The 14,252-nt window shown below is 44.6% G+C and overlaps 1 protein-coding gene across 7 annotated transcripts in view; it reads right to left on the bottom strand.

Moving 5' to 3' along the window:
* Positions 1-5,575: 5,575 nt before the first annotated feature.
* Atp11b (ATPase, class VI, type 11B) overlaps positions 5,576-14,252 on the bottom strand; it is a gene marked incomplete at its 5' end in the record, with an annotated part of 92,898 nt that continues 84,221 nt past the window's right edge. The window contains 2 exon segments of one of the 7 annotated variants that reach the window (XM_013513429.1): positions 5,576-10,032; positions 14,119-14,249. In XM_013513429.1, the coding sequence (XP_013368883.1) occupies positions 9,951-10,032; positions 14,119-14,249 (213 nt within the window). 7 annotated transcript variants of the gene reach the window in all.

Genomic DNA, 14,252 nt, shown 5'->3' with positions numbered 1-14,252 from the left:
TGAGGCAGGGTCTTGCTATGCAGTTCAGGCTGGCCTTGAGCTCACTTTGTAGCTCAGGCTGGTCTCGAACTCTCAATGATCCTCCTGCCTCAGCCTCCCGAGTGCTGGGATTACAGGCGTGCGGCACACCTGGCCTGCCTTCAATTTTTAAATTATTAAATACCTGCATGTATTTTCCTTCTAAAACAAGTATTGGAAGGGGATGGATGTATTGTACTTGTTGTTATTCATAAATTCAACACTATGAGGCCACACTGCTTATTGCCATATATGGAAAAGAAAGGGCGTGGCCCCGCGGCAGTTCGGGCCCAGGCGGGAAGAAGCAGTTTCCAAATGTGCACATGCGCCTTGAGATTCAGCCTGGGAGAGCTGGGAGCAGGGGAAGGAGGATGGCCGTCTTTCAGGGCTTCCCTTCTGGCCAGGATCAGAAAAGCAGATGCAGCCTGCACTTGGCTGCTGATCACAGTGACCTTGAGGGCGACTCGATTTCGATTCTGAACCTGTCTCACATCTCTGAAACTCGGCTTCCTTCTACACCCACGATCCGATCCAGGGTGCCTTCATGTGAATTACATGCAGTTAGTCCCCAAGCTCTCAGTCTGCTCCACTCCGGAGAAAGAGATGTTACTGATAGTGACTCAAATCTTACATTGAACTTGCTTTACACAGGCTGGGTGTGGTGTGCAGGCCTGTAATCCCAGCACTCTGGGAGGCTGAGGCAGGAGGATCACAAGTTGGAGTCCAGCCTGAGCAAATTTGACTCAGCGAGGTCCTGTCTCAGATTTATAAAAGTGCTGGGGATAGGGATGTAGCAAGGGCACTGGGTTCATTCCCTAGTATCACCAAATGCCAACCAAACAAAACCCTTGCCATCCCCACGGTGCAGCAGAGTTTATCAAGGTTCTTCAGCTGGGTAGAGCCGGGTGCTCGTCATCCGCCGCGCACACTCCCTGGCTCTGCGGCAGGCCGGAGGGACAGGTGCTCCAGTTCTGCCAGGAGACTGTGGGCTACCTTGAGTGTCTGCCCCGGGCCCCTACAGTGTGCCCTTTCCATTTTAGAACCTGTGACAACCTGAACCCCAGCCGGCAGGCGAGGAGGCAGTTCTGGTTCTGGTTCCCGGCAGCAGAGCGTCAGGACAGCAGAGTGGCCCTGAGCCCTGTCAATGACTTGAGGCCCAGGGCGCCAGTGTCTTCTCTCAAGGCCTTTTCACTGTTTTGTTTTTTGTTTTTTGGGGGGGTTTGGTTTTTTTCCGGTACTGGGTATCGAACACTTGAGTGTGTGCTTGTCAGGCAGGTGCTGTGCCGCTGAGCTAAATCCCCAGCCCCCTTTTCACGTTGAGTCTGCTAGAGCAAAGCGGCCTCATCCCAACCACATGCAGAGTGGAAGAAATTTTTCAAAGGGCAACCAGAAAAGTAACTGAATTGCAGACTTAGATGCTGTTCTTCTCTGGACTCACTGAGAAATCTGTAACTTGCCTTCAGATTTTGGGGTGGGGCGGTACTAGGAATTAAACTCACGGCCTTCCCACTGAGCAACGTCCTCGCCCCTTTTATTTTTAGACAGGATCTCGCTAAGCTGCCCAGGCTGGCCTTGAATTTGCAATTTTCCTGCCTCAGCACCGTAACCAGAATTACAAGTGTATGCCACCACACCTGGCTTAAAATGCGCATTATTTTTAAATGCCTCACCAGGTAGCTCCATTCCAGGTATACCCTTGCCCATGCAAAGAGTATTTATATCCTTATGTGTTTTCTCAACCAGCGGATACAAGTGCAGCCTGTACCAGAAGTTCTACAAAACTTTCTCTTGGTATTAATAAAAGGTCTTGTAAAAGGCATTTATTCCATGCTGGGCTTATGTCCCAGCCAGTTTATGTTATTCTCACTCTTAGCGATCACTGTAAGGCCACTGTCTTTGAGTCCATATTTATGTTTTTGTTATCAATTTAAAATATTAGATAAGGTATGATATAAAAATGCAATCTTAGCTGGGCATGATGGTGCATGCCTATAATTCCAGCACTCTGGAGGCAGAGGCAGGAGGATTGCTGCTGAGTTCGAGGTCAGCCTGGGCTACACAGTGAGTTCAAGGCCAGCCTGGACTACACAGTGAGACTTTGTCTCAAAAAAACCCAACCCAAACCAAACACCCCAAGAAATAATCTTGTGACATTTGTTGTTTTTTGAAAAAGGTAAAATCGGGAAAGAATGAAGTCTGTTGTAAGTGGTAAATGTAAGGAAAAGACTTAAAACTATTCATTTTTAAATCATTGGCTGTTTTAAGCAATAAAATGTCTCATGGTTTGTATAAAATAGTATATGATGTAGTACAAATATTGTGTTCTATTTATGTCAGATAAAAAACAGGGTCATTTCATACTGGAAAAAGGATTAATTCATCAAAACACAATAATCCTAAATGCATATGCATACTAATAACAAAATGCCATGAAATGAAAAACTGACAAGAGAGCTGGACACAGTGGCATACTCCTGTAACCCAGGGCTCCAGGAGGCTGAGGCAGGAAAGTGCACTTCCAGCCCAGCCTGAGAAACTGAGCAATTTTATTTTGGAGATTTTGCTAGTCACTGAGTTAACTGATAGACATGACCAAAAGCAAAACAAAAAACCAAATTAGTAAGGCTATAGATCTGAGCAACTATCAACTGAGTTAATGCACTACGTATTTATAGAACAAAAAGGCCCCTAACTGCAGAACATAGTTTTCATAGCAGGAATAATCTCCAGTCCATAGTGCACCTGGAACATTCAAGATTAGACAGCTCAGGCACTGGGTCTTAACAGATTTTCAAGGAGCAGGCACTCTAACTGGGTTAGAAATCAGCTAAAAGGGTCTATCACCCCTACATGTGTAGAATCAAACAAATCACCTCTACATCACGTAGGGGACAGAGAAGAAATCATGAGAAGAAAATAGGCTGACGATGAAAAAAATCTACATGCAGTACTAAAGGGAAATGTGTAATTTTAAATGCTTTCATTAACAAGGTTTAAATGCATCACCTGAGCTTCAAAAAAGTCATGGAAGAGCAAGGGAAAGTCCAATGGAATAATAAAGATGAGCGCCTATGCAATAAAACAGAAAAAGGGAACGAACAAAGCCAGGAAGTTGGTCCTTTGCACAGGTTTTCGAGTGGTTAAACTCTCAGCAGACGGGTTGGACGAAGCTATGCAGAAAGCAGGGACATTACTACAGATCTCACCATTGCTATGAGGATAACCAAAGAATAGTCTGAGCATGTTTGTGTCAAAAATACTGTAGTTACATGGAACGGACGAACTTCTTGCCAAATCTGACACAAGAGCTACATGCTGGCTTCAGAGATCGAATGTGTGATATGAAACTGTCCCCCAAGATGACACAAACTCTAGGACCAGAGGACATTGATGAATTTTTCAAAGTATTAAAAGAATCAACACCAACCTTACTATAAAGTCCTCTAGGAACCAGGATGGAGGGAGATCCCTTTCCCAGTCATTTTATGAGGCCAGCTTAACCCGAATACCCAAGTCTGGCAAGGCTGCTGTAAGAAAATGAAAGACGATGCACACCACAAGCGCAGAGATCCAAGGGCACCGACACCGCGTTAGCAGACGTTGGGGTCCGAACGTTCCCTTCAGTGAACGTTAAGACTCAACGACTAACTGCGGTTTCTTTGCCACGAGGGGCCTTGAACCCAGGACCTGTGCCTTTGTACCTGCCATGAGCCAGCAGGGCTCTGCCACGAGCCGGTCCCAGCCTGGACCTGCCGCCAGGAGGCAGGAAAGGGCAGGAGCTGCGGGAGGTGATGGGGCCGGACCAGGAACCTCCTCACGCGTGCAGGAGCCCAGCCTGGCGCTCCCATTGCCCCTTCTGTGACGGAATGTGCCCTACTAGGTGGTGGCGTCATGTTCTTGGCCTTCCAGCCTCGAGAACTGTTCTACTGTCTGCCAAGGACACAGTGTTACAGCAGCAGAAAACAGAGAACAGCAAATCAAACCGCAACCAGAGCACATGAGAATGAGGGGGTTTACTGCAGGACTGCAATGGTTTTACCTTAAAAAACCCACGTGAAACCAGGCATGATGGCACATGCCTAATCCAGCATTCAGGGGGCTGAGGCAGGAGGACTGCAAGTTCCAGCACAGCATGGGCAAAATAAACCCCATTTCAAAATTTAAAAAGCGGGCTGTAGATACAGCTCAGTATGAAGGACTTGGGATCAATCCCCAGCATACGCCGGGCATGATGGCGCACACCTGTAATTCCAGCACTCGGGAGGCTGAGGCAGGAGGATCATTGAGTTCGAGACCAGCCTGGGCTACAAAGTGAGCTCAAGGCCAGCCTGCACTGCATAGCAAGACCCTGTCTCAAAGACAAAAAAAGAGGAAATCCCCAGTACAAGAAAACCAACACAAAAACCAAACTACACATTTGATTATCTCAGGAAAAGGGGAGATATTTTAAAAATTGTATTTGTGGGGCTGGGGTTGCAGCTCCGTGGTGGGGCACCTGCTGCATTGTAAAGCTGGAGGAATCAAGGCAATGTGCTACTAGTGCAAGGGTCAGTGAATGAAGAGTTCATGAAAGACCCATATTCATATGGTCAATTTGCTCTCAACAGGATCTAAGAAAATGACTACCGAGATAAAACACTTCTACCTCCCCATGTCACCATTAAGAAAACGAAGAGTTGGGGCTGGGGATTTAGCTCAGCGGCAAAGCGCCTGCCTGGCAAGCGCAAGGTCATGAGTTCGGTTCCCGATACCGGAAAAAAAAACCAACCCCCCCGCCCCCCCAAAAACCCGAAGAGGCCGCCACAGACTGGCCGAAGTGCTAGCAATACTGTATCTGTAAGAAATGACTCCTGCCATAGGCTAATGAGAAAATGACCACAGTCAGACGTGGTGGCATGTCTGTAATCCTAGCACCCAGGAGGCTGAGGTAGGAGGATCATTATGAGTTCAAGGCCAGCCTGGGCTACATAGTGTGAGACCCTGTCTCAAAAAAACCAAACAAAGGAGATTTAAACATTTCAGAAGAAAACATCACCAGTGAGTGTATGAAAAGAGGTTAAACATTACTCATCACACAAATTACAAGCACAGTGAGATGATGTCTATTTCACATCCATCAGAGTGGTTAAAATTAAAGACACTAAATAGTGTCCAAAGTGAAAGTCTCGTAACTGCTGGCGGGGGGTGAAGTGGTCCGCACTGCCAGTTCGGAAGACACGCTGGCGATTTCTCATAAACACGAACGTACCTAGTGTACAGCAACTCCACTCCTAGTCAAGGAGAAAGGAGCAAGTATGTACACAACACCCGAGGCATTTCACTAGCGCAACGGCCAGCGAGCGAGGGTGCCCTCGGCGGAGGAAGGTAGGGAAACTGGCACCTTTCGCGGTGGCAGAGGCCGCACAGAGGCTGAGCAGCCAGGCATGAGAAAGAGAAAGGGCGCACTGTACAACTCCATGTGTGTGGAATTCCCGGCCAAAAATGAATACAGGACAACAGAAATGAGAGAAATGGCAGGGACAGGGGGATGAATGCACCGGACAGAGGCAGCAGGGAATTTCCTGGAATTGAAAAAACATTTTATTACGGGTTATACAAATTATACAGATGTCAAAAATGACTGAACGGCAACTCTAAAATCTGTGCCCTTTCCAGTCTACATGCCCCAGCTGAATACAAACCACTTTACCTGACAGTGCCTGCTATGAAAACCTGACCCGTCAGGAGGCGCTGCAGCATCCAGGAACAGCCTCTCCAGAGGCGGAGAACCTCGCCCCACCTCCGGGTCCTGCCGTGCGCTCTTCACCGTGAAACCGCAACAGCTCTGTTCTGGGGTTTCTCTACCCTGAATTTCTTCTTCAGTAAGAACACGGTTTCTCATGCTCCATTTTTGTGCATTAGAACTTAGCAGTCACCCTAAAGACAGTCCAAGCACTCAACTCTTCAAATACAAAAGATGCTGCGGTGAGCCGCCTCGTCCAGACCCACCTCGAGAATTACACTGTGTGACGCACGCGTTAGCAGCTTAACTTTGAACAGCACACCCTCTACAGAGCATTTTCAAATTCCAAAGTGGCTCGGCTGCTGCTCCATGGATGGTGCCGTTTCTCGTTGAAGTGCGTTGGTCTTTGCTGCTGGTGCATTTCTGTGGGGACCTATTCTAGGAGCTATATTGATGATTTATAGAATTGGGACATTCCAAAAACTTATACCTTAAAAAATGCAATTAGTGAAAGGCACAAATATATTCCTGGGGTACTGCAGTAAATCTGTGGCAGAGCTTGTTACAATAAGTAGAGTTTAAAATACTTAAATAACACAGAAACACTTTGTTATGTAGGAAAAATTTTATTTGATAAATATAACTTCATAAACTTTAAAAAAATACTGAGCACTGTACATTAAGTATACTACAGTTACTGACAATGCAGAGAATTTTTAAAGGGTTAGGTTAGACAGCCACAGTATCTGAGGTCCAAAGTTTTAACTAAGTATTGCTACATACCTCCAGCTAGTCATTGTTCATAAAAATCTATCACCATTATTACAAACACATCATCAGTCATCACCTGTTTTTATAGGAGTATCATTCAGGTTATCTTACATATCAAACAGCATTTTAATGCTTTATTTTTATGAAAATAGATGACTCATTTTAAGATAGAAATAAAAATGTCCATAAAGGGGGACTAAAATTAATAAACATGTTCTACATAAAACTCTTTGGTTCATTAGTCTTATCGGTACCTGCCTTTGAAAAAATTCCCTGTAATGATTGGCTTTTACAGGGAAACCACAAACACGAAAGATTCCTCCTTTCCCTCAGCCCCTGGATGTTCACAGTATGAACTGTAACAACTTCTGCTCCTCGCTAGGTTTTAGTGGCCTTTACTGCTGCCTGCCGGGGTCTCAAGCTCACCAGACAAGTTCAATTCCACCCCTTCTGCAGTGGAAGTGAGCTCAGTGTTGGAACTAACAGGGCTGAGAGCACACCGTTCCCTGGGGGGCTGCCCGTTCTCATTTGCTACTCAGACAGCGAGGGTCGGGCGGACACCACAGCTGTCCGAGCCGCGGGGCGCAGTTAAGAACCTCAGGCCCCGAATTCCCCCTCAGCCGCAAGCAAAGCCTGGCGGAGCAGCTCTCCTCCCAGACGGGCCCACGCGGCCGGAGCTGAGCAGGATGCTGAGTCACCTGCCTGCAGCAGGGCACGGGCAGCTGCGGACACAAACTTGGGGTTCTTATCTCGCAGTGCCCCAGCCCTCCCACTGGCGAAGGCAAGCGAGTGGGGCTCACAGATGCGAGAGCACTGCGTATCTGGCAGTGACACCCGGAGCGCCTTACTCTGGTTCTGGCAGATAGAAGTTGGTTACCAGCATGTACTCTCCAAAGAATTTGAAAGAAATAATGCAAAAAAGAGAACTTTTCTGTGACTACTGATCATGGAGTAAAGTTTTGTAACATGGATATGAGTACTAGAAAACTATGGAAGGTTTGTAAACTGCAGTGTTCCTTTCGTGAGTAAAAGAAAATCCTTCTCCTAAAAGGACAAGACAGTGAAGTTTTGAGCAGTAAAGCAGGAGGGGCCTGGAGCGCGTCAGTGACCGATTTCGGCGCTGGGGACTGAGCGCGGGGCCTCGCGCACTCTGCAAGCCCCCCCCACTGACTCACAGCCTCACCTGTCTGTTTAAAAAAACTTCTTTTAAATAAACAGGGCTGGGGACGTAGCTCAGGAGTTGAGTGCCTGCTCGGTACGTGCAAGGCCCGGACTTGAGGCCCTACACCAGGGGAGAAGCTCCCCTGTCTAGCTGCAGCGGTAGGGGGGGAGTTCCGACCGTCACATCGCTGCGCCTGTGAGGCCTGCGGGCTCCTGCTGCAGCTGGCCCAGGCCACTTGCTGACTCTGGTGTGGTGGCCGGCTCACCTGATGGCACAGGAACACTGTTAAGGCAGGTGTGATGCAGGCCCACTGGACGGCATTTCCAGCGTTTTTTAAAGATGAAGTCTTACTACGGGGTCCAGGCTGGCTTCAAACTTATGACTGTCCAGCTTTTGCCTCCTGAGTGCTGGGGGTTCAGGTGTGGGCTACATGCCTGGCTGTCACCTTGTACACGTTCACTTCAGAAGACACTAAGAGAAAGCAAATCCCATATTCTCCTCTACTAAACTGTTCTACTGACTATTTCTGCGCTAATTCCCCTCTGGAACACGTGTCAGTGAGTGTACGTATTGTATATTGTACTATCTATCCCTCTAATGTATTTCCTGAATAAAGGATCTTCCTAAACCTAACTCTGGAATATCCAAGAACAGCTGTTTGTGAAAATTAATATTTAGCCTGAACAGATAATGCAGCATGTGCATTACTCAAAGACAAATGGCATACAAGCAAGCAAACAACACAGGCAAGGTCTTAGGTCCCGCCCTACCAGCCCAAGTCTCAAAGTTATGCTCACGAGGTGGGAAGGCAATGAAGAGCTGGACAACGGCTCTCCAGAAAGGAGTCACATCCCGAAGAGACAATGGGGCCAAACTTCATTTAACTGTTCTCTTACAATTTTTATAGTGTATGATCCTTATGTGCTGAGTAGATGAACATTCTTAAACTAATGATCACTTCCAGGTCTTAAAACAAACGACAACCCAAATTCAAGATGGAAATTAAGTTTTGAGATGCAAGCAGTTAACTACACTGACATGTTCCTGATTCGTCACTCTTCGCATTTTAATTTATTGCTGTTAAAACTTTAGACTCTGTTTCATTTACATTTCACAGTCACACCTGACCACATACCTTGTGATGGGACGCGGGGCAGAATTTACCTTACTGCGGTAGTCTGCAGTAATTTAGGTAACATATGCTAACTGAAAAATAAGATTCTTCACAGAAGCCCTTTACCCTAAAATTTAGCTGACAGAAGGGCAGCAGTAATTCTAAGTTGGTCACAAAGAGGTGCTCCCCTCCGATTATGGATCCAATTAACCATTTTAACTTCTATAATTAAAACTATTTGCAATATATAAATACTGTCCAAACTGGTTTTTTATTGATATAGCTCAATTTTATAACAGTGTCATAAAATACTATTATAAACAGAGCCTTTGGAAGAGAGAAAACCCAAATTTGTATTAGCCGGGTTAAAGCATGCCAAAGAGCCAATGATAAAGACATTTAATTAATAATATGCTATCTAATCTACCCAGTGTAGGCTTTTTATACTAGGGCAAAAAATAGTAAACATCACTTTGAAATTTGGTGACGGGCCCTGGTTTCTGATGCCCACCTGTGATACACCCTCACGCACACGGCTTCCTGGCTGGCCACAGCGCGTCTGGAGAAACCTGGCGCTGCAGTTGGTAACGGGGGGAAATGTGTTCTCCTAGTTTGCTCCGTGAACTGAAAACGCACTCATCAATTAACAACACAAGTCGCTGAGGTACCAAAATTCCTTATATTCACATTAATTTTCCCCACGAAAAGCTTTAAATATAACTCTAATAAAAAAATAGAGTTCTCAAGACAAACTCTCAGCATAATTTACAGAAGCAAATTTAAATATAAGTCAATAACCAATCCGATCCTAAAAAATACACATAAGCAGGAGTCATCTCTTTCTATCTTGACATTAAAATACAGCGGCCTCAGCAACACGCCGAAATGCTGTTATGAGTCCCGTATGCACAGGGACAACCCAGACAGAAAGAACCATGCTGTCTCGTTAGTCACGAATTCCGGCATGTTCACACTCAAATTAAGGGGAGAGGAGAAGGGTTCATATTAACGTTTCTGTTTGTTTGTCAAACAAAATGGGAGTGGGTCGAACTACTCCAGAGATTTCAGAGAGTGACTTCAGAGCTAGAGCGGCCATTTATAGGACCATCAGCCCTGAATCTGAGCAAAGGAGGTGAAATAGCTCTACAAGCACTACTGCCCCGTTAGCAAGTAGATGAGTCCATTGTGGAGAGAGTCAAGACGCTCCTGTCGTTGGTACAGAAAGGATCCGAGGCACTCCATGATCTAGAGTAACAATAAGAGAAAAGTTTGGCTCACCAGGGCCTATGTTTTAATTGAGAAAAAAACCGAGTCTTAAAACTTAGTACTGAAATACAATGAGTTTTAAAATAATTACGGATTCATTTTGAAATGCTAAAGAGAAGTTCTTCACACCAGCACTGAATGCCCAGTCTATTTACAGTTTACAAAAACTTCGGAAGATTATGCTCTAGTTATCATATAAAAATATTTGCCAAAATTCAGGCATTCTTTTTAGCATTAAAACATCATCTGTAGGTAGTTAAATATGAGCTGCTTTTAAAATCTTAATGATCCACAAAGAAGTATGTTTTAAAGATGTACACACATACAGTTTTACTGAAAAGCAACTAGGCTATATGTTGGCATTACAGGGAAAAAAAAAAAGCAAATAAACCAAAATTCCCACTTACCAAAAGCCTTGGAATGAAATAGCATGTTCACATTACTGGTCACATACTGCAGCTACAAATTCTGCACTAGATATTTTAGCCTAATCAGCTTGAATGAAGTAAATGGTTTACTCAAAGATAACACAGACACTTGCAGGGCACTGGCACTTTTACTGAACTAAGGAAAAATGATCCTTGACTGGTTTGGAAAAGTAAACTACTATCTGAGCGAAAAGGCCTTAAGCAATCCAACAGGTAGTACTTTATTTGCAGCTGTAAATTTAAATTGGCTTCAACTAATTTAAACTAAAATAGCACATGACCAAAAGTAGCTTGCCATGCTTAAAACAGACTAGCTCAAGGACAGCGTCAGATCAAGGAAAAGGTGGCTTTTCTTATGCAATTAACAGCACTCAGTGATAAGCGTGTTTCACGTTAAGGGAGGACACACGCTCTGAAGAGGTGTCAGAGAGAGCTGGCGTTCAGAAGGCCGCACGGGCTCTTCACCAAATGTCTTGTTTTCTACAGACCCTCGGTGTCTGGGGCAATTCAGGTTGGACGCAGCGCAGGGCGCAGCCATGGCCAAGTCTGCGATGAGGAACACCACAGAGCCGGGCGAGCCCCAGCGCCTGCACAGCTCTCTACCTGCCCTGGCTTCCGGAACAGCCTGGACAGGGACAGCGCGCCTGTTCCCTTCTGCCGCTCCAGCACCTGCAACTGTGTCCTGCGTGCATCAGGCACCCAGCATTTGTAGAATAAATGACTAAAATAAGAATATGGAGAATTTGTACACTGTAAGTATTGGGGGGGGGACTATGTTTTTAACTATAACTTAATTGCAAACACCCTATCTGGAGCCAAAGTCTAAATTGCTAGTATTTTATATTAGTTTTTCCCTTTTCCACCCATTCCTTACACTGAAGAAAGCTTTTTTTTGATGCTACTGGGGACTGAACCCAGCACCTCATGTATGTGAGACAAGTGCTCCACTACTGAGCTACCTCCCCAGCTGAAGAAAACTCATTCCGTTTTCCTTTATGTCTCATCTTTTCAAAGAACACACGTGCACTCAATGTTGTTATCATTTTTGACAGACATTAAACACCTGAACTTGTATATTAACTCCTTCCTTCTGTCCTATGTCAAAGGTCATTTTGATTAGAATACTGTACTATTAGTACAATATGTATAGAAAATCTTCACTGCTGCAGTACAGCTCTTTAGGGTACAGCATGGCATATCCTTATATAGCACCGTGCTGCTCCCCTGGAAGCTGAGCTTTCAATATGGCATATTCCTTTGAAAACATCAAATACTAAAATGTAAGTAAAACTTTTTTGTCTAGATAAGAATTTAAGCAGTAGAGAAATCTGTCATATAAAATCCCTGTTGTATTTCTCCAATGATGCCCATTACTTCTGTATGTCAAAAGAACAAGCAGCCAAGGGCTTCTGCACCGTGTCACGGAGTCTCAGATCTGTCCCGTCCTCCAATTCGACACGAAACAGAAATGCAGGACACAGGCTGCTTGAAAACCAACACGCAAACCCCAAACACACTGCACAAGTACACTCTTCTGCAGGACACAGAAGCAAGACTACACGCCAGAACGACTAACTACATGTTCACATAGCCCTTTGAAAAGCACCAAGTAGCCCTGTGTACTGTACGATTTTATCCCCTAGGAAACTTTTAACAGTAACTGATCTCAAAAGACTTTAGAATCATCTACAGAAAAAGGAGAAAAATGACGAAAGTCATTAATACTGTAACCTGTAATGCTGGACAACACTGCAAAGGCATTTATAATCTGCCAGATACGTTACTTAATTACTAAGTTAAACATTTTATCAGAAAAACATCTTAGAAAGAGTATGGCACACGAGAGAAGAGAAGTAGAGATGGCAAGAGCCCCTCAAGGGAGTTTTCCAGAGCCGCCAACAGCGCCCAGGCCGGCTCGCAAGGGCGGCCACAGAACGAGAGCCGCTGCGAGGTGATGGGGCACGGAGGCTTGTGGTTTATAGCAAAGAGCTGGGAGCACGCACAAAGCGAAAACACCCTGGCTGTTTTAAAATTAATCTAGGTTTTAAATAAATCATTAGCAAAGATATACACTGTTATTGAAGAGGAATTGATGTTGAACTAGAAATTTTTAAAATTCTGTAGTTCTTATCATAGTATCTTAGTCTGTTTCCCATTCTGGACTGTGTGGGGAAGCCGTGTTATCTAAAACAACACGGTGTGTCAGATCCTTCTGGAACATCACGAGCCCAGGGACGGGAAACTCACTAGCCTAGGTACATGAAAGAGCTACTTTTTTATAGTGCATTTTATAATACAACTGTGTAAGACATAACAAAATCTCATTAAATTTAACCATGCACAGTAATCCTTTGATGTGGGATGAACTTACTCCAAAATGGTATCACAGTATTATGGAACTATTTTGAATCACATGTTATAATCAAGTCAGAATAAGTGGGGATTGAAACCATAGGTATTATGTTAACATAAAAATGCTATTTATCAACTTAACTGTACCATAAAGACATGGCCAAAAGTAAAGTGAGGCCCAAGAGTTCACCAATAAAAGTTACCCACATTTTAATACACAAATGATATCATACTCATCCTTTTTTTAAAACACAAAGGTAACCAAACATTAAAACAATTTTTTTATCAATAGATTAAATTCCGTGTTCCGTGCCTCAAGGAATGAAGCTTTGTAAGCAGTGGTACGCACAGAAAGTGGTGCACGGAATGTGGCACCGGTCCGGGAAAATGGTCATCTACATCAGCCCGCGCCCACTGTAACCCTCCACGTACCCCAGGGAAACACGGCTTCTGTTTTGTGAATATGATATCATTCGCCTAACCAACACCAAATGCAAAGTGTTTACTTACTTTGCAGTGTCCCCTCAATAATGACATACACCTCGGGCAACCATATGAAGAAATGAATCCATTTACCTTTAAGTGATTTTTAAATGGCATTTACCAAAAATTGTCTTTTTTTTGGTTACGGTTCATAAAAGGAAGCTGTGATAAGTTTCAATGAAGAAATGTATTTGGGAGGAGACAAAAATGCTAAGATTCTTCTGATCTATAATTTAGTTAATCAATAAATGCCAAGTAAAAGAAACTTAAAAATCTTAACTCATTCCAAAACAATTACAGACATTAAAAAGGGGCAGGACACAGAAATGCAGCTTTTTGTGTAGAACCCCGAATGACTGGTAAGAAAATATACACGAAGAATAGAGAAAGCAAGGACTTCTGACTTTCCTGTACATGAAGATTGCTTTGTAAAGACAAAAAGCAGGGGGAAATACCAGCGGAAAATGAAACAGTAGTATAATTTAAAAAAGAAAGTTCAACCGACCAAGAAAAAGTACCACATACATACTCCTATTCACCACATTCAGAATGATTGTCAACAGGACTCTGTTCATCGGATGCAGTCTCTTCAAAGGTGCCTTTTCTTCCTCTGTGAGTAAAAGAGCCCCCCGCAAAGCCCCACACTGAGATCTACCACCAGAGTGCTAGCAGACAGGAGACTTCCCGCTTCAGTTTGGTAAAACCGGCTGCTGATTTACTGGGCATCTAGAGCTGCAGGTCCGTCCTGCTCCGGGTTCAGGACACTCATCTGCAGCAAAGGCTACTTAGAGAAATGTCACACCTGCTGAGGTGAGCGGGGCCGCACCTTCCTAGCGCTCGCTCCAGCATTCTTCTAACAGACGCGCTCGCTGCTTCTCCTGGGAAGCAGCACATGGAGTCCAAGCACTTGACACTTGCATTTGTTTCAGTAAGCTG

This window comes from Chinchilla lanigera, unplaced genomic scaffold (genome assembly GCF_000276665.1).
Source record: "Chinchilla lanigera isolate Chin_1 unplaced genomic scaffold, ChiLan1.0 scaffold00019, whole genome shotgun sequence".
Taxonomy (NCBI): domain Eukaryota; kingdom Metazoa; phylum Chordata; class Mammalia; order Rodentia; family Chinchillidae; genus Chinchilla; species Chinchilla lanigera.
This window is presented reverse-complemented; position numbering and strand designations above follow the sequence as displayed.